Source organism: Euleptes europaea, chromosome 1 (assembly GCF_029931775.1).
Source record: "Euleptes europaea isolate rEulEur1 chromosome 1, rEulEur1.hap1, whole genome shotgun sequence".
Taxonomy (NCBI): domain Eukaryota; kingdom Metazoa; phylum Chordata; class Lepidosauria; order Squamata; family Sphaerodactylidae; genus Euleptes; species Euleptes europaea.
Window position 1 is genome coordinate 141,322,912 of NC_079312.1, and position 24,534 is coordinate 141,347,445.

Consider the following 24,534-nt stretch of genomic DNA (forward strand, 5'->3'; position numbering starts at 1 on the left):
CCTCACATGGGCCACTCTAATCTCCATGCATTGTGTAAAACAGCCAACGCATAATCTGAATGAAAGAGAACGTTGGATTTCTACCAACATCCACCTTAAATGGCTGCAGGACTCTCTGCAGGATGGCTAGAGAGGTCTATGAATAAGATAACCAAGCAAAGTTTAAAGACTATAATATACATAATTAGATGACCAGGGCCTTGACCTGAATGGCCCAGGCTAGCCTGATCTCATCAGATCTCAGAAGCCAAGCAGAGTCTGCCCTGGTTAGTACCAGGATGAGAGACCACCAAGGCAATGGCAAAAAACCTCTGTTAGTCTCCTGCCTTGAAAACCCTACTGGATTGCCTTAAGTTGGCTGTGACTTGATGGCACTTTACACACACAGGTGACCTGGACCTGAAGGTCGGCCTTTTCAGGTGCCCCCCTTAGCACATAAGAATAATTCAAAATAGCACCCTTTTTCTGTCCCAGGGGTAGTACTTAACTGAGTAATCGGATTAATGGGAAGACGGGTAACCTCAACTCAGAGGAGAGGTGGTGAAGATCTTGGGTCCAAGCCCACAAAGTGACATAGGTGTGCAAAGAACTGTAGGAAACCCATGCGTGGTAGACAATACAGCAAACCACAGAATTTTTACTTTCTCTTGTAGAGCATATCACCATAAAGGACTGATGAATGGATTTAAAGGATTTTTGACAAGTCCAATCACCAAAGACTTTTTCAGTAGGAGATGCCAAAGCACCTGGCATCTTGCACAGGGAAAAAGGGCAGTGTAAAAAGTCTGACCCAGATTAAAAGAACAGATTTGTCATGTACACCACCGGCATATGCTGTGAGGCACATGTCAAGCTCCCTTTAAAAGGAATAGTAAAAGGGCCATACTTGTCTAACCTGTCGATTCACAACTTCAAGGGAAAGTGCAGCAGAGAAATTCTGCTTCCCACCCAGGCTAAAAGGTTACAGTACTCACACTCCACAGTGGCTGAATTAGATATGAAGTGCTATTTGACCTTCAGGCCATCAACAGCAATAGAAGTGACCAGTGGAAACAAGCATATATATTTGCTAAAGGATTATAGTAGGATTACAGAGGCTCCAACATCAGCCAATAATTAAAGTCTGCATATTAAAGACTTTGTCCCATGGGGCACCCGTTTTGAGTACAAACATAAGACGTCCCCTAAAAAGATGGGTATGGGGTTTATGTGCAACACATCTTACTCCCCAATAGGGACTCCAAGTGGCTTATAACGTTTTACACTTTTCCATTCGATCCTCACCAGAACCCTATGAGGCAAGTCAGGTTGAGAGAATGCGATGGGCACAAGATCACAAGCAAGTTTTCAGACAGAATAACATTTGAACCTGGGTCTCCCAGATCCTAGCCCAACACTCTAACCATTAAACCACACTTGCTTTCACCACAAATGGTGTCACATAAAAGTGACTCCAGAGACAGTTTGAAACCAGTTGAAATAAGAGCTCTCTCCCAGAAGCAGCAGTAAGATTGAGAACCCTGGGGAGAGTCAGTGCCATTCCCTGGCAGGAAGAAGGGAGTGAGGGCAGACATAAAATCAACAGAGAAAAGTTACCTACAAAAGGATTGGGCTTAGATGTGCAGGTTTATCATGGATGGTAAAAACAGTAGCAGCTGAGGAGCATCATTGATGGTTATGAAGGCTGCCATGGAACTGAGAGGAGAGGTGAACTGGTCAGGCTTGCCTCCATAAAGCATACTTGGTGATCAGTTCTGAGCTCCCTGTGGAGAAGGCAATAGCAAGCCTTGCCTCTGCTTGAAACAATACCTGTGCTGAACGCCCCTTAGGATTAAATATCAGTAATGAGAGACTGCAGCAAAATGGTGGACCAAGGCTACAAAATGATGTTCGGTATACCTTAAGCCTGTTTGCTGTCTCAGAACATAACAAGAAAAGGAAACCCCACCCACTTCGGCAACTCACCAAAAACTACAGGGGCTGAAGAAGTCCAAACAATCCCCAAAAGCACAAAATCCTCCTGATACACCTTTTATAAAGAGTCATTAAGAATTGTAAGGCTCTGCTAACCCATGCCTCCAAAGATTTCAGTGTGGAGTAGTGGTTAAGAGCAGTGGTTTGGAGCAGTGGATTCTGATCTGGAGAACCGGGTTTGATTCCCCACTCCTCCACATGAGCAGCGGGGGCTAATCTGGTGAACTGGATTTGTTTCCCTGCTCCTACACACGAAGCCAGCTGGCTGACCCTGGGCCAGTCACACACTCTCAGCCCCACCCACCTCACAGGGTGTCTGTTGTGGGGAGGGGAAGGGAAGGTGATTGTAAGCCGGTTTGAGTCTCCCTTAAGTGGTAGAGAAAGTCAGCATATAAAAACCAACTCTTCTTCTTCTTCTTCTTGAAACTGAGGGCAGCTAGGAAAAGGTTACTTCACTCAGGCATAGATAAGCCTTTAAAGAGTCTCCCATCAGGCCACAACTCCAGGCTTCTCCCCTCTGAACAGGCAGAAGGAGGTGGAGGGAGCCCTTCAGTCAGGCAGTGCTTGCCAGGCCACACCTCAGGCCTTCTCCCCTCGGATCCGACAGGCTCTCAGAACTGACAGAAGCTGGGGAGGAGGGAGGGAGGCCTTCAGTCATGGAGTCTCTACCAGGCCACATCTCCAGGCTCTCAGATCCGACAGAAGGAGGGGGAGTTCTTCAGTGTGTGCCAAGCCATGCTGTTGTGCCTGAGTAATCATACCCGCATCACGTTCACACCATGCACGCAACGCATACACGCAAAGCATACATGCAAGCTACACGCATAAGCCACTGACTCGCAAAAGCCGCTAGCTGGCAGAAGCCGCAAAACCACAGACGCCGCTTCCCAGTAGCCCTCCCACTTTCCCTGCATACACGAAGATCCGAGAGCAGCCCGCTCTCCTCCCTTCAAGTCAGTAACAAGTTAGCACGAACGCACACACATTCCAATGGCTGGTAAAACTCCCCCCCCTTCGCTACTTTCGCTTTGCTCTGCAATGAGAACACTATGAACTTTCTCAAGGAAACAAGCTCCTTTCATGAATGTAGCACGGCGCACGCATGCGCTCTGGAAGCTGGTTAAGTAACATTGACAAGCTAGAATCGGATGTTCAGAAAATGTATCTTATAGTATCGGAATGTCAAAAGTCTATAAAACCTCTTGCATTTGCTCCGCCTCGGTGTGACAGGATCATGGAGCTGTCAGTCTTTGATCCTGCTTCACCCAGCTATGACTTCTTGGCCAATAAAGCGAGCTGTCGTTCAACCAGCCTCCTTCCCTCATTGTTTTATCGGACTGTATGATAATTGGGGAGCACGCCAAATGCCTAGAAGCGTCTCCCTTCAGAACTGGCAGGGGAGAGAGGGAGTCCTTCAGTGAGGCAGTATCTGCCAGGCCGCACCTCCAGGCTCTCGGATCTTACCAAGGCCAGGGGTGGGGAGGGATTCTTTCGGGCAGGCCACAGCCAAAGCCTTAGAAAAGGTCCCACCTGCACTGGAGGTTCTGTCAGGCGACACCTCCAAATTTCTCCCCTCAGAGCTGGCACAGCCAAGTAGGGGGAAATGTGCCTTTATTATTCAGGCTGGCCCGGCGCCAAAGCCTTTGAAAAGAGCCACTGAATCCATGGCTCTGTCAGATCACTCCTCGGGGCAGAGGGAGAAGGTGCCTTCATTCAGGCTGGCATGCAGACCAAGCCTTTGAAAAAGAGCTCTTTTGAGTCCAGCTCCCTGAGATCATGCCTTCAGGGTAAGTTGGCAACGGAAAGAGCAGGCAGCTCTGTTGTGTGATTCCCCCAGGCAGATAAGGCCCAGAGAATTGGTGTTTATCAGCACCACAGTTGGCACAATCCTGAGGAGGCCCCTTTTTGAGCCAGAAACATTTTCTTTAAATGTAGCTTATTTTTCACTAGAACGGCCACTGATGAGAGAAACAAGTCTCCTCAGCATCAAGAGTGAGGTGAGGAGAAACATAGAACAGCAGTGGAGATCCTCTTTTTCGCGGCAGCAAAACGAGAACTGTGGGAGTAGCGCCCCTCCTCCTGGTCATGTGATTGTTTTGGCAGTTAACTGCCAGAGGGAGGAGGGGCACTCCTAGTCTACTAGAAAGCTTTGGAAATCTTTTCCACGTCTGGCCTGCGCACACACAGTCCCAGCGTGGGACTGCACAGAAGCCACAATGATGAACCATGGAAATCCTGGAAGGTTCTAATCAAGGAATTTGTTAGTTTCCAGTAAATCAATGTGAATTTCATCATCTCCATAAGCTTAAATAAATCCCAAGTATCTTACCGAAATATAATTGTGACTATTCATTCCCCTCCTTCTAATTCCAATTATATCACTGAACCATATACACAGAGCAGATCTAATCCTGTTCAGTCCTTATGCAGAGATAACCCAGTGTATATATATATATAAAAAAAATATTAACTCTAATAGATGCCCAAACAGAATCGTCTTGACAAGCTTCAAAAACGAAGATACCACAACCTTGACAGGCAGCATGCTTCATTGCAAATCTGCCCTTATTATAGTAAAGAGGTTCCTTCTAATGCCTAACTTCAATCTATTTTTCTTTTGTTGGAACCTATTGATTCTGGTCCTATCCTTGGTGGACTGTGTGATCAACTATTTCCTCTCCCCGGCCACCTTTAGGAACTAAATAAAAATCTGGACTGTGCATGAACAGCTTAAATATATCCACAGAAATGATGTTCATTAATGTGGTATGTGAGCTTAGAGGTGGGGGGGGGAAAGAACACACATTTTAAAATTTGATTAGAAGGGACAGATAACCTAGGTATGTTTTACTCAAAGACTATGAAAAGGTTTTTGCATCTGCCAAGAAACAAATTATGCTAAAACGTAACTGACAGAACAACTCAAAAAGCACCTAAGTGATTAAGGAACTTAGGCTCCATCTACAATATAATACCTAAAATAAAACCTGAGGCATGTAGTGTTGATTCACAGAACAGTCAACTTTCTAGACTGACTTACAGCAGACAGCACTGGCATTCTTTTACTATTGGAATCCAATGAGAATATTAATATCTGAGATTAACACTGATTCTATCATATAAATCCAGCCTGTCTGTTACCACAGCACTCAAATAAAGGTGTTTTGAGGTCAAGAGGATGTGGCGACCAAACAAATCTCACTATTCCAAGAGGAAAGCAGCAAAAACAATCTCTAAAGCAAGCATCAGACCCATATGTAGGAAAACCAAAAAGCTGGTTTTAAATGTCATGTTTTTCAAAGTGAGAATTGATGCTGGAACCAGTTCTAAACACTGGCTGGCTGAGCTTTAGCCACAGCTGAAGACAATCAATCAAAGCAGCTCAGAATCAATGGGGGGGGGGAGGAATGAAGGAAAAAGGGGGAGGACCCTATGCACATATAATGGAAAATTAGGAGCAAGTTTACAAGGCATCCTAGGCCTTTAATATTACAATGACGTATGAACCTGCCTTATATTTTGTCTGCAGTTAAATGTCTCCTGAAAGGTTTTCAACAGACATACACAAAGAACCAATTGCATTGTAAAGTGTGGACTGCAGGAAAGCAGGAGAGCAACTTCCTTGAACAAAGTCTGTGTTACAAACATTGGTGTTCTGGAACATCACCTGGTACAGCCACTGCTGGACTTTAGAGCTGCTTCACACTGTCGCTATTGCCCTGCACAGGGGGAGAAACAATGTGCCCTAAGTCAAAGGACAAAATCTTTTGCGCTAGCATATCCTCTCAGTACCAAACGTTGGCAGCACAATGCCTTTACCATTACAGATAATTAATACTGCCCCCTCCAGTTCAGGAAATGCAATTGATTCATCAGCAAAAACTAGCAGTGGCATATTGAGCAATACTGCAAAGGCCTTCACTAGCCAAGGCCCTGGTTTCATAATATAATATTGGGCAAGGAGAAGATGTGCCGCATCCATGTAATCCACCATCACAGTATGGCCACAACTAGTAGTAGTAAAGGCAGAAGCCTGTTGTGCACAGCTCTAGAAACAGCTACCACTGGTTTATATATCTGAGTTTGGATTTGGCCCTCTGAGTGTTAAAGAGAAATAATTAGGAGGGACACTACACTTCAACAACTCCTATGCATTTAAGCCCTAAATTCAGTTTGGACAGAGTCTGTTTCAGCCTGCATCAGTCATGAGCAAGCCTCACTCAAGACCAGAAACAGAAGATCTGGAAAAGTGGAGGGAGGAAGGGTAATGTATCAAAATATTAGTGTATGCATGAGGTTTGAGTGTCCAAGACAGGCTTTCTATATTTTTGCCAGCTTGAACCTGGCATGATTCTTTCCATCTACCTGGACTTTGCCCTCTTATTGAAATCTGTATTTCCTTTGATTTGCTTTCAGGAATCTCCCTTTCTTCAGTCAAGTGCACTTTACTAACCATGGCCCACAAGGACTCTTGCTTAGTTGGAGGTTACAGATTATGGCTCACCATTGCTTAGCTAACCACCAAAAGGCTAGCACGGCTACTTAGTTTCCATACATCTTAAAGCCTATGTAACTTAGATCCCAGATCCCCTCAGGAGTCCAGATGATTTCTACCACCACTCCTTTGAGGATATCATTACTCACTGAAGACTGCAGGTATAAACCAAAGTAATTAGAATAATAAGACACCAATAACACCACAAACAGAAGGTTTCTGGATCCCCAGATGCCTTTCAAGAACAAATCCTTCTGCTCACATCTCCCAAAGGAGGATGCGGATCTCCTCAGCCGGGCTGGGCCATCTAAGCATAAGCCACATTTTTTCTTGAATTTAAATAGTTCCCCATACCATATGGTCCTACTTTTCCCAGCAAAGTCCAATAAATACTAATCTTTGTAGATTCAGCTGCTGTAGCCTTCCCTCATTGCTCATTACTGAACTTCCACTTAAAAATAAAAACAAAGATTCTATTCAAATCAAGCTCTTAACATAAATATTAAAATAATGGTTGGGACAAAATATAACTCTACACAGAACTTCATAACTACCTTAGCACCTATTACCATAAACAAAAGCAATTCTGGTTTGATAAGAAACAGGAAAAGGGGGAAGCTGAGAATATGGTTAGAGAATTCTTGACGGTCATTTAAATACTTAAATCACTCTTTTTAATTTTGTTTTAAGGTTGACAACCTTATAAAAATTCATTTCACTAACCAGTTCATTCTATCTCACTATGGATACCAAAGAATCTTTTTAAAAAATTCAGGAGGAGCAGCTAGGATCTTACAAAAAAAAAGAGGCCATCGGCAGGTTCTCCTCCAGGTTCCCTTCTGATGAAGACTTCCCTGCCGCATACCCTCCTCCAACATGCACCAGTCCACAGAAAGGCAAAACCATTCATGTATAATAAGTCCATTTCTCAGTTTCCCAGGATAAGTTTGACAAAAGAAGCCACATCTGTCTCTTTGGATTCGTGTAGGGTGAAGAAAGGGTGTTGCTAAAGCAGAGGGAAGGAAAAAAAAGACAAGAGGTCATGTTTAAAATTTCAGTTTGAACAATGATAGCCATCCCAATATTTTGGAATGACCAAATATCCCCTCCTGTTTCTTTTTAAATTTGTTTATATTTTAAAATGTTTCAGTTCCCCCATTTTACACTCTTAGTTTTACAGATGTGTTTGCATTATGTATGCATGCTTTACAGTTTTTGCATGCAATTTATATATACAACACAGACTATTCACAGTGCAATTCTAAGCAGAGTTACTCCAGTCTAAGCCCATTGAAATCAGTGGGCTCAGACTAGAGTAACCTTGCTTAGGATTGCACTGTTTTTACAGAACTAATGTACAAATAACATACAATAATACAAATAATATACAAATAATATACAATAATATACAAATAACATTGAAAAATATGAACGTTCTATAAGAACGATTCAGTGAACAGAAACAGAAAATGGCACAACTGTTTTTTAAAACCACACAAAAAGAGAAGTGACGGTCAAATGAGGACCTGTAGGTAGAAACAGCAAGGATGAGAAATTTGACATCATCTGAATTCAGTGATATCCAAGCGCTGTAACTGTGGCTGCTGTTCTCCCTCTGCCCAGGTACTTTTCTAATTGGATATGTGACAGAACCATATTAACTTCAGCTACTTAACAGCAGCAAAATGCATGATGTGTGCCAAATATAGACCTCATGATACAATGATGGAGCAGAGATTTTGAACAGGAGCAAACCCACTGGACTGAAGTCAAAGTGGAAAACAGGGTTGCACTTACCTGTAACTGCTGTTTATCGAGTGGTCACCTGTGCAGGCCCACCTAGGAGAGGTTTTTGAAGATCAAAACACTCCTGAGGGTGCTCTGTCTCCCTTCCCCACTGGTAGAACTTAAGCAACAACCTCCTTGCTGGGACCCCGTTATACCCCCCTCTACCCAAGGTCACATTAAAAACAGATACTTCCTTGTCAAGCTGGGGTGCCCACACTGGGCAGGTGTTGATCAGTGGGGTTACGGTCCACTCAAGAAAAACTATCCTAGATCAATGTGCCAGCACTCAAAGCTATCTACAAAAGACTATTCACCCTTCATCCTGATCCTCAGGCAGGAACATCCAGATAGCTACAGACAATCTCAGGTCCATGTTTTGCATAAACAAACAGGGTGGGACAACATCCCTAATGCTCTGTCACCTTGCCACCCTAATCTGGGAATAGAGCATTCTCAACCATGCAGCCATCAGAATGATGAGTACATTTGGCTGACAACAAGGGATAGATGATCTTTCTCTTGAGCAGCACCAGGCAAAGCCTTTCCCCAGAGCAACGCTTTTAGGTGGGACACTCTTCTGTGCCTTGCTTTGGGTGTTAATTGGCAACATTGAGTAGAATGAGAGGTCATGCTCTTTGCTGAAGCAAAGCAGGCATTTCTCATGATAATCTGTGTGGGGGATTTTTGACCCACAGGATTTTTTAAAGAGAGCTTTTTGTGCTATATTCAGGGCATGAGGCTTTACAGAGGCAGTATTGTGGCAGCGTTGTTGGCGGTTTAGTGCTGGTGAAGAACATAGCTTCGGGAAACTAACTCCTCTCAGCGGCAGCAGAGAGAGAACTGAGGGAAGGGCAGTCTGCCCCTCTTTATCACACTTCAAGAGGTGGGAAACAGTGGGGGAAGGGGAATGGACTACCCTCAGGCCCCTTCTGAGCTTCAAAAACCTTTTTGCAGTAGGCCTGTGCATGCATAGTACCCATGTGCACAGGTACCACAACGATGAAGCTTCTTTTGTGAGGAAAGAGTCATAAATATAAAACCACTCAAGAAAGAATGGGAAGCTATTTAATTTCTTAAAATGAATTTCCAAATGCAAATTTCCATCACTAAGTAAAGGTGTTGCAAGCTTAGACAGAGGGTCAAGATATGTGGGGGAGGAGATGCAGCTCTCCTGTATGAGAACCAGGGGGACGAGAAGAAACTGAACAATCTTTCACTCTTCTAGGATTCCAATGCATAGAGCTGCAGATAGCACAAGGCAGGATAGGGGAACGACTACACACCTGATACTATACGTCATAGCTCACAAAGGTGGGGTCAATTCCACACAACATGTACAGAAGCCACATTAAGTGACAAACTGAGAAAATGTACATGACAGAGAAGTGTGTGGACCAGTCCTCGGAGAATGGGACAGTTTTTCCACGCAAAGAAGCAAGCTGCAATGATCCAGGCACTGATAAGTTGGTGTAACTACTTCTATGCCCCACTATATTAGCAGGGCATTATCTGTCTTAGAGTGAGGGAACATTTAGTAACTTTGCATACATTGTGTATGTATTGTATATACATTGAGTCTGAGCCAGGGAAGAGGTGACCAGATTTGCAAGTGTCTGGCTGCCACAGTTAAGCACTTAACTGGAGCTGTTAAGTGGGTGCCAATTTAGCTTCCAACATAGAAAACGTATCTAGATTCAACCCTGGGCAGAAGGCCACCACTAGCACCCCCCCCCCCCCAGTTATCCATCCTTCCCCCATACTGTCATGTGGAAATAGTGACCAGAGACATCACAGAACAATCCAAGCTCTTTTCGTTTGATACCTTTTATATAGGCAGACTATTACCATTCCTTTTGTAGATTATGTGCAACTCACTTTGGCCTCCATGTCCTTGTTACTTGACAGGCCACATTTTATTTATTTATTTATTACGTTTCTAGGCCGCCCTCCCTGACCAAGTTAGGCTCAGGGCGGCTTACAACCATTAAAACCTAAAATTAACAATTTCTATATGGTCAACAAAATTAAGCACCTTCACGCATTAGCAGCAGCCAATTTCAGATTTAAATAATAACAATACAGTAATAACAGTAAAGGAGGGAAAAACAAAAAGGAAAACATGGAAAAGGGAAGAGGCAGAGGGAGCAGTAGGGGAGGGCAGCCAGATGGAAACCGTCGCTGCCCTCAACCATACGCCTGGCAGAACAGCTCAGTTTTACAGGCCCTGTGAAACTCCTTCAAGTCCCGCAGAGCCTGAATTCTGCATGGTGTTCCACCAGTCTACAAAGCTCATTGGTGCGCCACATCACCTATAACACAGCCCTATGCAGAGTTACCCCAGGCTAACCCACTGAAATCTATGGGCTTAAACTACAGTAACTCTGCATGGGATTGCACTGCTGGTTTCAAAATACCATGCCCTGCTTGCAATAATCTTTGGTGACCCAGAAGAACGGAGCGTGAAAATATGAACACCAGTGCATGAAAGAAAGATATGTGCAAACATAACAACCTGTTTTCAAGTTTCTGCATCTCTTCTGAGGAAGAACTGCCTGACAACATATGCCTCTACAATGTGAATGACAGCACACCCCTCTACATTGCGAATGACAGCACATCCCCCTACATTGTGCACGTCAGCACACCCTTCTGTGTCCCCAGAATGTGCTCTATGGACCAAAGTCAGTTTATGTCAGTTATCAGCTTAGCTACTGGGCCTGTTGCCCAGCAGACCTATCCTTTTGGACACTCTGACCTTCTGGGAAGTTTGTCTGCCACTAATGATATTCTCATTGGGGAACCCCCAATAACCTTCCAAGAAACCCCAGGGTTCTCCTACATGCATTCTGAAAACCAGTGCATAAAGTAGAAGAGAAGGGCGTTCAAATAAGAAAATTAGACTTTCTTTCTCAATGGCTGAGTCACCCTCTTATTTTCCATCTTAAACCTCAACTGCACAGAAAAGCAAGGAAGCAGTCTCGGCCTAAAAAGGCAAGCCTGTTCCACTACCGCAATGTCTACTGCTATGGGAAAGGGGGTGGGGATCTAAAACCACAAACCCTGCAACATTAATGTCAGCCATAAAACATCACAATGAAGATATGTTTGAAAGGTGATCCAACATCCTAATTCAACAGAAATGCACAGAGTTGCCAACTGGCGTTTGGCTGTAGTAGATGTCTTTACTCATAATCTACCCCGGTGAACCCTGTGAGTGCTAAACAGCCACCTGGTAAAACAATGCTGTTCAAAAGGGGTGGGGGAGATTCTATATTTAAGCACCTACATTTTTTTAACAAAAGCCAAAAAGAAAAAACAAATCTAGCCTTTCTCTGCCTACAAAGTTGTTCATAAAAGCAGATCTATATATAGCCTATCATAACGGCATTATAGACCACGGTGCAGAAATGCCATAGAAATTACTTAACATGTTACCATTAGTTTTATTTTAAGAGTATTTCCAGTAAATTGTTAAGAAACTTAAAACATAACAGGGGCCAAAACTGCTCTTTACTAAGAGCCAAAGTGGTAGCTGACCTGAAGCATCCCAGAGTCAATGTACCCTGACTGAGTGTCAAGTATAAGGAGGAGCAAGATGCCATCCATGGAGAGAGGAGAGCAAGATACCCTCACAGCTGGATAAATCTGCTCCACAGGTGCTTCAGAGAAGATAATGTGAACATGTTGACTATCATAACTGCAAAGGAGGTTTTTTAGGCTTTAAGTAACACAGTGACTTTCACACTAATGAGATTATCAATGACAGACAATCCTTCCCGAAAGCTAGCTTGCTAACTATTCTGTCCAGTGTGCTGCCTTGCAGGGGTACTAAGTGCATGGAGTGATGATAGCTAAGGCTTCGCTAATATTACTATGTAGCGCTTATACAGAATTTTCAAGTGTTCAAAACACTTTAAATACAAATCTTGCTGTAATTTTACAGTGCTGCCACAGGCTATGTCAGCATTATTACCCTCATATGGCAAACAACAGCAAGCTGCTTGCTTAGGACCATTAACAGCGCATTCCTGAGGTTTGGAGCCTAAAGTGCTTAGGAGTCCTGCAGGGCCTTCTGCTGGCGCAAAAGGCACTTACGCTGGTGCAAGAAGCCTGGACGCGGGCGTAAGTGGAGTTACGCTGGTGGCGTCAGGCAGCAGAGGGGGAAGGCGCTGGCGCAAGGGTTGTGCCAGAGCGAGAGAGGTGCAGAAGCAGCCGCCAGCAGCCACGGGGGCATTCCCAGGGGCGTTCCACCAGCTAGGAGGCCTCCTGAGGCCCTTTCAGGTGGGAACACCCACTTTTACCACCAAAACGTTAAGCCAGGTATTTACCTGGCATAGCCCATTGACCACCATGCAACCGCTCCAGATCCTTATCTCTGCGCTGCGCGAAAACACTGCCTATCTCAGCCTGGCACCTATGGAACCCAACTAGGAGGCCAACCAATGGGGCCAGCCCAGGAAGTGGCACCCCCCCCGGGGGAGGGCCCTCGGGGGTGGGAAATTCCCTCATAAGTGGCACTTCAAAGCCGGCGCTCACTTGACAGATAAGCCTTGCATGGGCCAGCATGCTGCCACCGGTCTGTGCCAGGGGGGTCGGGACTTTGCCATTTCCCGCCTCCAACTCCCAACTCTCGGGGGACTTTGCACATTCTCTCCTCCAACTCAAAACTCTCAGGGGACTTTGCGAATTGGCTCCTCCCACTGTCGGGGAACTCTGCCTGGGCCATCCTGAAAACTGGGGGTTGGCCGCCTCTCAGGCGGGAGTCTTCCCGGTGGACTTGGGCTTTGGGCAGCCGAGCTCTCCAGCCTTCCAGGAGCCTGCCCCCTTCCACCCTTTCTACTGGAGCAGTAGAAGGGCACACCTGCCCTCGGTCTAGCAAGAGCCTCTGCAGAACCCCTCAGCGAGACCACCTCTGATCCCTCTGCTTTTTTTCCAGATGCCAAGGCAGCCCTGGCCAGGACATGGGCTTGCCGCCGCCTCACTGCCGCTCTGCCAGTCCCTCACTGCAGCCAGGTTGAACAGCGGCTGCCAGGTAGGGGAAGCCCTCCCCCAGGCATGCCCATCGCCAGGGTGGGCGGCCCTTGCAGAGCCTAAGGTACGGCTGGGGGCCAACAAGGGAGTCTCTGTGGCTCAGCTACCCTCCCTCCGAAGTTGCGTCTGGCGGAGCCTCCACCACCTGTCCAGTGTCGGTCAGTGACCGGGATGTCTCCCGCATCCCACCATTGCTTGGCAAAGCGACCTGCCGTGATGAGGGTGAGCAATGGAATCCCCAGGGGCCGAGACTGACAGTGGCTCCTTGGCCGGCTGCCTGGGGTTGGCTGAGAGGACGGGATGGAGGGGCTGTGGCCATCCCAACGGCCACCCCTCCCAGCAGCATGGCTGCGGTGCCTCGGTTCTCCTCCGTCTTTCCAACCCCCTTCCTGTGAGTCCTCCTATTCCCCAAGCCCCCAGTGCCTCTCAATAAAGATGATCTCGCTCAAGACAGCGCCTCCTGACTCCTGACTTGGTGGTAGGGGAGTGGCGGAAGGGTAGGGGGCCACCACGGCAGATGTGGCACTCCTTGACCCCAGGGAGGGATGTGGGCGCCCGAAGAAGGGGCTCTTCTGCTGCAGTCTCCATGGCGCACAGCACTTGGTTGCTGTACTCTTGGGAGGGTGAGGTTCAGTGCCTGGCCAGCTCCCGTGGCTGCAGAGCGAGAAGAGAAGTCAAGAGGGCATGACTCGGCATTGCAATGCTGGCAGCTCCCAGCCACCCTCACAGACAGTTGCATGGAGGCGTCGCCATCCTTTGCTGGCCGCTGGAGCCCAGCCGTGCCCTCTTGGTGCCACCTCCACCAGCGGGGGGGGGGGGGAGCTCGCTGCCCCCCTGTGCGAACAACCCCTACTTCCCCCAGGACTTGGGCCACCATGACATATCGGCCTGCCGGGGCCACACAGGTGGCTCCACCACCACTCATCCCTGCTTCATGGGGTATGGCCATCTTCCAAGCTCGGACGTCCCATGCCAATGAAGCTGGGATGCCTGAGCCTGCACAGGCACAGCCATCTGTACAGATGCGTGGTTCTCGTGTCTTGCCCCGGTGGCGGGATACTTTTAGCCACACCGAAGTCAAAAAAGGGGCTGACGGAACTATCCATCAGCTCCTCCCCTACTTACCAGAGTTGCGCTAGCTCCTGCGTGGCACCTCCATGCTCGGAAGCCGGCAGCCCCAGCCCCCTCTTCAGGGGGTCCAACTTTCCCTTGGTTGAAAAACAGACTGAGCTGCAACCGTCTCCCTGCGGCCCACCCCATCCCTGCTGGGAAGTCTGTGGCCCCCACCTCTGGGAGCAGTCGATGAGCGAGGTGGCTGGGAGGTGGTGGGTGACGGGTGCGGGCACTCTTACATGCATGGCTGCCACCTGTAGAGGCGCTGGTGACTCCGTCAGAGGTGTGGATTCTGGTGGGGGGCCAGGAGGGCAATATCGGGGCAGTTGAGAGTGCATAGGACATTGGGGAAGGCGAAGAGGGTTTGGAAGGTCGGCCGAATGGGGAGCGGTCGTACCTCCACAAGGGGGAAATGGGCATTGCTGCCATAGCTGGTGACCATGGCGGCCAGGAAGGCATGGGGGCAGCGACATGCTGAGGAGGGGGAATCCTCCAGGACATCTGCCAGCACTTCGTGTATGCTGCCAGTGGCCATAAATTGCTTGGACAACAGCACTTTGTACTGGACAGGGATGGCCCTAGAGTAGGACCCTGGCGAGCTATGGCCATCTCATAGCAGTCCTCCTGGTGCGGATGGAGGCAGTCCCGGCTGCGAGCCACCCACCAATCCAGCTGGTGGACCACTCGCGGACGAGGAAGGGTCATCCCAGAGCAGAGACATAGGCAGGACTGCTCGATTCCTCCCACTGACTCTTCGTCAACCATGGCATTAATGACAAGTGAAGGCGAGGTGCTTGGGTGCGATTGGAGGTCAGGGCGGTGTCCAGGGGGGCCCTTCTGGCAATGCAGCGTCCTTGATGTCCACTGCAGTTGTCCTTGTTGCCGCTACAACTCCCAATTGTGCCCCACACTTCTCCTGGCCTTCCTCTCCTGCCCTCGCCCTGCCCTCCCAGCCTTTCCAACAGCCCTGCCTGGCCTCGGGCTGTGCGGCGGTGGTCCTGCACCGCTGCCGGCGCCGCTGCCCCGCACCTCACCCTCTCCCTTCTCTTTTTGCTTTTAAAGTTTCCTTGGCTGCGCACGCCGCTGCAAAGCCCCTTAGGAGGCCTTCTAGCTGTGTCATTGCTGCACCTCTCCCTGCCGCAACGCCTATGGCCTCAGGAATGCGCTGTTAATGAATTCACGGCAGAGGTGAGATTCAAATCAGGGACTTCCCAATCAACTACTTAGCTTCTTAATCTTAGCTACTAAATTACACTTACAGTGCAATCCTAAGAGAGTTCCTCCAGTCTAAACCCATTGAAATCAATGGGTTTAGACTGGAGGAACTGTTTTTAGGATTGCACTGTAAATCTCATTACCATGCATGAGAACAGCCTGAGCTCTCTGGAATAGGCCCTAGAGTCCTTTACAATGTGCAGAAGTCCTGTGTGTGTGCATGTGTGCCTAAGAGCTCCTCAGCAGAAAAGGTGGAAAAATTCCCTTAAAGACAAAATTTGATAACCGCTGCTGCAAGGATTATGTGCATGGCAGTATGTCCCAAAATGAAACTGGGGCTGGATGAGGTATACATATTATATCAGTTCTATCTCACCTGATGAAAAAAGTTGTCTTGGATTTACAAAACAAAGTGATTGTTTGGATTAAGTATATTAGAGCACAGTCCAGCCTCTTAGGATTTTTAAAAAAAAGAAAAACAAAACAAAAACTTTATGTACATTTTCCAAAATGGCAAGATACAAGGATGGTAGTGTCACAAACTTTGATATTAATACAATTGCATTGTCACAGCCCTGTACTTACAGGCCACAGATGAATTTGTAGAATTTTCCTATTTAAAATTCATTGTAAAGCCATATAGAGGTTTGATTCCCTTTAAATTGGACAAGCCTAGTCATGTCTGGCCAAGAGACTCTTTTTGAGGACGCTTTTGGATATTTACCAGTTGTATTTATTTGATCTGTTACCTAACAATGGCTGCATAGACTGTATAGAGCTGCAGCTGTCTAAAACATTACCTAATGGTGTTATATAAGTATTATATTGGGTTTTAAGGTTTAAATATGAAAGAGTTGTAGTATTATGTTGAAAATATATTCATTTTGATCGTGTTCTTTAGGAGATGAAGATGTTTGTAAATATGGTAAAAGTTGGCCACATTACAGATGTATAACAAAGCTACAAATTGACTGTTTAGTACATGTGGTTATGACCAGCAGGAAAAGGAACTGCTGGAAAAGGAACTCCTTATACGGTAATATCCAGGGAATTTACGAAGGAGCATACAGTAGTTGTGCGCAACCTCAGAGTGTATTTCACAGATTAGATCAGATAAAGTCGGAAAAAACTGATCTTGAAAGCATATAAAAAAAGGAGCTTCCTAGCCTAAAGTTAGAGTTTTCAGGTCTCCAACCCTTGTGTGGGTTGGATGCTCATGGATCTCTCCATCCCTTGCGTGGGATGAAGGCTCTTAGAGCTCCTTGATCCTTGCATGGATTGAGGCTCTTAGAGCTTTCCAGTCCTGATGGACTGGAAGAGCTTAGATCCTTCCAAGTCTTTGCGTAGACATGGAGGTTCTAAGAGCTCCCTAGCTCCCTTCTTATAGATCTCTCCATCCCTTGTATGGAGGCACTGAGATCTCCTTAATCCTTGGATTAATGCATGGATTAAGGAATTTTCACTAAAATCTATTAATTTTTTGCATGGACTGAGAATACTCAGAGATTTCTCTAGGCTTTGCATATACTAGAGGATTCTCAGAGATTCCAACAACAAATGGAGGGTCTTAGAGGTCTACCCAGTCTTAGCATAGACTGGGGACTCTCAGATCTCGCTAGTCCTTATAGACTGGAGAGTTTCACAGATGACATGATTGGGTAAAGTATGCCTACTTATTCTTATGATATTCTAGATACTTTGAATTAAGATACTTTTAACTAAAAGATCTTATTTACTGAACTAACCATTTTTACAGATTTCTGTTATATTTTCTGAATGAAATATTATTACTGTTTTAAGGTTTGAAACTCTCACATAGAGGTATAAAATAGAGATTGCTTAACATTGCTGGTAACATGAAACATGCTTAAGACTCATAATGTCTGAACTTTTGTAACATTTAAGATTTTGTAACCATCTACATACATTATGTACATTATGTTAAGACTGTACATACATATACACATTTTACATATTTTTGAAATAGTTCAATAAAAAGCTTACTCTTGTAAGAAATTAGTTGAGTCCTGCTTATTAGGTGTCTAACTGAATAAGATAACATCTTCTCAGGAAGGGGTCGATTCTAAGAGCATAGGCACTGAAAGGCACTGATCCGCTTCAGCATTCCATACTACACTCAATAAGACAGTGTGTAAATGCAAGGAAGAGGCTTTTTCTGGTGATAAAATATTGCACTACAGCTAGAAAAATACAATTTTGAGGTACCTGGACCCCATCAAATGATCAAGCAACAACTCCATATTTTTTCATGAAAACGTACTTTTCTTTACACTGATCCCATTCTAGGTGAACACCAAATAACACAAAGTGCTATTAGGGAGAAAATGTTATCACATGCTGACAGCAAACGAGGAACCAGAATCCCTTGGTTTGATTTTGTTTGCGACTCAATCTGAAAAAGTAGAACGAATGGATCCACATAACAACAAAGATCCATAACATTTGGAGGTTTCAGCACCTCCAGAAACAAACAAACAAAAATCCACAATCTGATCACCACAATGACACTTTCTCTGAACTGTGATTTTAGGACTACCTCTGTTTTATCTGCATTGAGAAAAACTCACCATTAGTTCAGGATATGTTGGCCTTTCTTCAGAATTCTTCCTTAAGCTTTAAAGGGAAAATAAAAGGACAATTATGTATTTTATTCAGTATAACAAAATGTTAAATAACCCACAGCAGAGATCAGAGACAAAACCCTGTTTGTGGGGAGGGGGGAAGAACTTGCTCAGTATCAAAAGCCTTATAAGAAACAGATCATGGAATACTGGTTGGTGAGAGGAAAAGAAGAAAAACAGAGTTTCACTTACCTGTAACTGTTGTTCATCTGATGGATCTTCTATGCAGTAACACATTGGGACTGCGCAGGCGCAGGCCAGCCACGGAAAAGAATTGTCAGCTTCTAGCAAATTCCAAAAGAGTGCTCCCCCTCCCCTTGGGGCATGCAATCTCCCCGCCCCCGAGTCACATGACCCAAGGAGGAGGGAGCACTCTTCCCTCCAGTTCTCCAACCTGCCGCCACAGAACCGTCCACCATGTTAGCGGAAAGGTCCCACAGCGGGGAAGGAGGGAGGGAATGTGTTACTGCATAGAAGATCCATCAGATGAACAACAGTTACAGGTAAGTGAAACTCTGTTTTTCATCTGAATGGCTTCTATGCAGTCCCACATTGGGAGAATAGCGAGCTCGCTTACCAGGACGGTGGGTGTGGGACAATCACCGAAAAAGGGATTGCAGTACTGCACGTCCCACTGCTGCATCCTTTGCTGAATCCACATCCACAGCATAGTGTTTCATGAACGTCGATGGAGTGGACCAGGTAGCAGCTCTGCAGATGTCCCGGATATCTACTCTTGACGAGAAGGCGATGGAAGCCGCATACGCCCTGGTAGAATGGGCCTTGATCATGGGAGGGCATTCCTGGTGAGCAAGGTCATAGGCCAACTTGATAGTACATGTAATCCATCTAGAGATGGTTTGTGGAGAAGCCCGTTGACCTTTACGTTTTCCCCCAAAGCAGACAAAGAGGTTGTCCGCAGCCCTAAAGGATTGGGTACGGTTAATATAAAACAAGAGAGCCCGCCTAACATCAAGGGAATGAAGGGCCTTGTCAGCGTCCGAAGACGGGTTGGGGAAAAAAACAGGAAGGACAATGTCCTGCGAAAGGTGAAAGGCAGAGACTACCTTAGGTAGAAAGGATAACTTTGTCCTCAGAACTACTCTGTTAGAGTGGAAGGTAGTGTACGGAGGGGAGTGGGAAAGGGCCGACAAATCACTCACCCTCCTAGCCGAGGTGATAGCAACTAAAAATGCTGTTTTAAAAGAAAGTAGGGCCAAATTACAGGTGGCCAAAGGCTCAAAAGGAGAGTTCATGAGGCGGGAGAGCACCAAAGACAGACTCCACTGGGGAACCGGCGGGGCGGCGGGTGGATATAGATTGTTCAGACCCTTCAAAAACTTTTTGGAAAGGGGGTGAGAGAAAACTGAAAAGGAGTCAATCTCTGGGTGAAAAGCCGATACTGCGGCCAAGTGAACTTTGACAGATGAATTGGATAGGCCTTTATCTTTAAGGGACAGTAAATAATCAAAAATACTAGCTAAAGGGCAGGTAACAGGGGAAATGCCCTTGCCTAATGACCAATCAGAGAAACGTATCCACTTAAGAGTCGTAAGAACGACGAGTGGAGGCTTTGAGTGAATGGAGGAGTACTTTAGCTACCATATCTGACCATAAGCCTGGGGCAGGATCCTCCAGGCAGCCAGTTGCAGATTGGGAGGATAGTGGGAGGGGTCCTTCGGGAGAATTATGCAGTGTCCGCGTGCAAGTAACTTGAGCACTGCGAACCACGACCGTCTGGGCCAGAAAGGGGTTACAAGGATGGCGTCCGTGCCGTCCTGAATCATTTTGGCAATAACCCTTTGAACAAGAGGGAATGGGGGAAACAGATAAAAGAGGGTTCCCTTCCAGGGTATTTGGAAAGCATCCCCCAGTGAACCCGGGCTGACCCCCGCCCTGGAGTAAAACCTGGGGCATACTGCATTGACCTGTGTGGCAAAGAGGTCTACTCGAGGACGGCCCCACTGATGAAAAACATGTACCAGACACTCGTTGTTCAGAGCGATCTCGTGCGATAGGTTTGGAAAACGACTCAGAGCATCGGCTAACATATTGCTCTTGCCCGCAATGTGAATTGCTAGGAGAGAGGCGTCGTGATGGATGGCCCACTCCCAAATGTTGCTGGCTTCTTTGCAGAGCGAAGCGGACCTTGTGCCGCCCTGTTTGTTTAGGTAATACAGGGCGGTGGAGCTGTCTGTGGCGATTTGAACGTGTCGACCCGTCAGGTACCCTGCAAACGAAGACAGAGCGAGACGGATGGCACGAAGCTCAAGCAAGTTAATGTGCAGCATAGATTCTGAAGGAGACCATCTCCCCTGAGTGGTGAGATGACCACAGTGAGCTCCCCAACCCACCAGGGAAGCGTCAGAAAAAAGGAATCTGTCTGGAGACTGCTTGAGGAAGGGGACCCCCGACAAAACATTGACATCCGAGGTCCACCATTGTAGTGAAGACAAAACATATCTAGGGATGGACGAACGCTTATGTTGTGAGTCTACATTAATCCTAAAGGCTCTAAGAAACCAGTTTTGTAATGGGCGCATCCTAAGTCGAGCAAACTCTACCACTGCCGTGGTAGAAGCCATAAGGCCCAACAATTTTTGAATACGGTGTGCAGTCTGGAACCTATGACAAACAAAACTGTTCACCAGCTTCCTGATAGCATATGCCCTGGATGGAGGGAGAAAAGCCCAAGCCAAAGGGGCATCCAAGTACGCCCCAATAAAAGTTTGAGCCCTTGCAGGGGTTAAGTGGGATTTGTCAAAATTAACCAGTAGGCCTAGGTTATGAAGCGTTGAGAGAATCAAGTCCACATGAGTGGACAGCTCGGATTGTGAGTGGGCTACCACCAACCAGTCATCAAGATAAGGGAATATAACGCAACCCTGGAGAGCAAAGTGCGCAACCACGACAGCGAGACACTTAGTGAAGGTCCTAGGGGCGGTTGACAAACCGAATGGCAGCACATTATATTGGTAGCACCTTTCATTGCACCAAAAACGTAAATAACGACGGCAGTGGACGTGAATCGCTATGTGAAAATAAGCGTCACGAAGATCCAACACTGCGAACCACATGTGGGCGTCGAGAAAAGGGAGAACCTCAGGAAGGATAAGCATACGAAATTTCCTGGTCTTGACAAACATGTCAAGGTCTTGCAGATCCAGGATAGGGCGCTTCCCTCCGCCTTTCTTATCCACTAAGAAAAAACGGGAGTAGAATCCGTGATTCAAGTCTGAAGGAGGCACCTCAGAAACAGCTCCCTTAGAGAGCAGGGCATGGACCTCCTTAGAAAGGAGATCAGAATCAGGAGAAACGGAACGACCAACGGGCCGAAAAGGAGGAAGAGTATCAAATTCAATAAAATAACCATATTTTATTATTTTAAGTACCCAAACGTCAGTAGTGATAAACGACCACTCTGGGAAAAACAATGACAACCGGTCATGAAAATTGACATCAACGTCTAGTCATGTCTGCTTTGCCCTGGGGAAGGAACCAGGAGACCCCTTTTGACCCCTACGTGATCTGTTCCTGTTAGGGAACTTCTTGTCCTGCTGCGGGCGAGGGAAGGCCGGGCGGAAGGAGGGCTAATGAGGAGAGGCCTGAAATCTATATGGGCGGGAAGTCTGGGAAGGCGGGCGGCCAAAATAGCGCCTCTTATCAGGGGGCTGACGAGTGATACCAAGGGATTTTGCGTTAGTTTTGTTCTTTTTAAGGCGGTCTAGGAAGGTGTCAGTTTGGTCACTAAAGAGAACCGTCCCCTCGAATGGGAGGTCCTCTATACGAGCCTTGGTATCATGGGGCAGCGCGGATTGGCGTAACCACGCATGTCTCCTAATAACTATAGCAGAGGCTATAGCTTTGCTTGACGAGTCCGTCACATGGCGGGCAGCAGCCAACTGTTGCCTCGCCAAAGACAACCCTTCAGATTGAACTGCAAGAGCGGCCGGACCGTGCTCGTCAGGGATGAAAGCAATTTGGGGGGATATGCGGTCCCAAAGGGCGAACTGATATCTTGCCATCATGGCCATGAAATTCGAGATACGGACGCTGACCGCAGTGGAGGAGTAAACCTTCCTGGCCAACGTATCCAACTTACGACCTTCTGGGTCTTTTGGGGAGGTGTGGGAGCCAGACCTGAACTTCCCAGGGAGGGCTTCTACTATGATTGAGTTGGGGGGGAGGGGTGCTGATAAAGGAATTCCCCACCTTCCTTCCGTATTTTGTGCAAATTCTCTATACGCTTGGTGGAGGAAGGGACTGAGGCTGGCTTAGCCCAGTTGGCATGCAGAATCTCTAAGAGACTCTTTAGAATGGGGAAAACTGCGGGACCCACATCAGGACTGTGTAATATATCCATTACATCGTCGATAGGACCAGACTCCTCTGGTTTAACATCTATTTTGAGGGCTTTCGCCATGCGAATCAATTGCTCCGCATAGAGACGAACGTCTCCTGAAGGAGATAACGGTTTAGAGTCCCCAACAGAGTCGTCAGGTGAAGGTAGGGAGGTACGGGTGTCATCATCCTCATCGCAATTACGCAAAAGTGAAGGATCGTAATCAGGGTCATAGTCCAAGTCATAGTCGGTTCCCGGGGAAGCAGGGGACCTAGACAAGGAGCGGCCCTGTTGAAGGACTGGCGACCTCGAACCAATCAAAGGCGTGGTGTACCGATGACGATGTGGCTGGCTTCGGTACGACGGGCTCCGCCGATTCGAACGACTCCGCTGACGAGCAGAGGAGGACTTGTTGGTCGGGTGATCCCGAACCTCAAGACTCTGCTGACCAGAACGACCTCGGCGACCCGAACGACTCCGAAGACCAGACACGCTCCGACGGTTGGAACGGCTCCGACGAGCGGAACGACTACGGTAACTGGAGCGGCTCCTATGGTCTGAGTGACTTCGATGGCTGCGACGGGACGAACGACTCCGACGGGACAAACGGCCCCGATAAGGAGAACGACTCCGGAGGATAGAGCGACTCCGACGAGGGGAGTGACTCCGGCAAGCCGAACCGCTCCGACGGGAACGGCTCCAACGGGAACGGCTCCGAGGGGAACGGCTCCGAGGGGAACGGCTCCGACGAGAGCGACTCCGAGGGGAACGGCTCCGAGGGGAACGGCTCCGAGGGGAATGGCTCCGAGGGGAACGACTCTGGTGGCTGGATCCACTCCGGCGGAGAGAACGGCCCCGGCTCGGGGAACGACTCCGGCCAGCCGCTGGGCTCGGTGGGTCCCGATTGTCGCTTTCAGGGCGCGAGCGAGCGGCGCCATCTGGGGACTCTTGCGACTCCAGGGCAATTTCCCTGTCCAAGGGTACTTGTGGCACATCCTTATAAAGTTGAAGGAGGTGCTCCTTGAATTCCGTAGCGACCTCCTGGGCCCTGCTCGGATATGGAGCCGAGGGGGTTGCCAGGGGATGAGGAGGGGAGTCCTCCACAGTGATGACCAGCTCAGAAGAACGCGGAGTCACTTCGGGCCGAGGATGAAGTCGTGACGGCGTCAACGACAGGCGGCGACGGAAAGACCTCGGCGACTTCGAGGGAGAGCGGCGTCGACCGCTCTTCGAAGAATCCAAAGGGGACTTCGGCGGCCTAGAAGGCGGGCGGCGCCTCGGAGACCTCGAGCGGGAAGCATGCTTTGACGAGCCGCGGCCATCTTGGGAGCCCGGAGCTATAAACTTCGCCGGGCGAAGGACGACTGAGGAGGGCTTTCTCGAGGTGGAGGCTCCGGTAGTTTTACCGACTGGGGCCCCATCGGAGGAGTTCGCCTTACCGGTGGGGTGATCAGATGAGTCCTCATGCGGACGAAGGGAAACCTTGTAAAGGTGGGAGAAGAGGCGAGTCGAACGTTCCCTCAGAGCCTTGGCCGTGAGCTTACCACAGCTCTTGCAGGAAGAGGAAACGTGGCCTTCTCCCAAACACAATATGCACTCTTTGTGAGGGTCAGATTTCGCAACCTTCGCCCCACAAGAAGAGCATTTCTTAAAAGGAGGAATCTTCTTAGACTCCATTGCTAGGAACGAAGCTAAGCACGTTCTCTCTCCGTGGCGGCAGAAAGAGAACTGGAGGGAAGAGTGCTCCCTCCTCCTTGGGTCATGTGACTCGGGGGCGGGGAGATTGCATGCCCCAAGGGGAGGGGGAGCACTCTTTTGGAATTTGCTAGAAGCTGACAATTCTTTTCCGTGGCTGGCCTGCGCCTGCGCAGTCCCAATGTGGGACTGCATAGAAGCCATTCAGATGAACAGGAATATCCTAGCCATGGCACTCT

At 47.7% G+C, this 24,534-nt stretch overlaps 1 protein-coding gene across 1 annotated transcript in view; it reads right to left on the reverse strand.

Annotated features, from left to right (window-relative positions):
* Nucleotides 1-7,348: 7,348 nt before the first annotated feature.
* The window catches only part of MAP2K6 (mitogen-activated protein kinase kinase 6), a 116,867-nt gene continuing 99,681 nt past the window's right edge, over nt 7,349-24,534 (reverse strand). Inside the window, exons 11-12 of the mRNA XM_056854220.1 lie at nt 18,205-18,250; nt 7,349-7,475 (exon numbers count right to left, since the gene is read on the reverse strand). Of these exons, the coding sequence (XP_056710198.1) occupies nt 7,398-7,475; nt 18,205-18,250 (124 nt within the window). The 3' untranslated portion in view covers nt 7,349-7,397. The remainder of the gene's footprint in view (nt 7,476-18,204; nt 18,251-24,534) is intronic.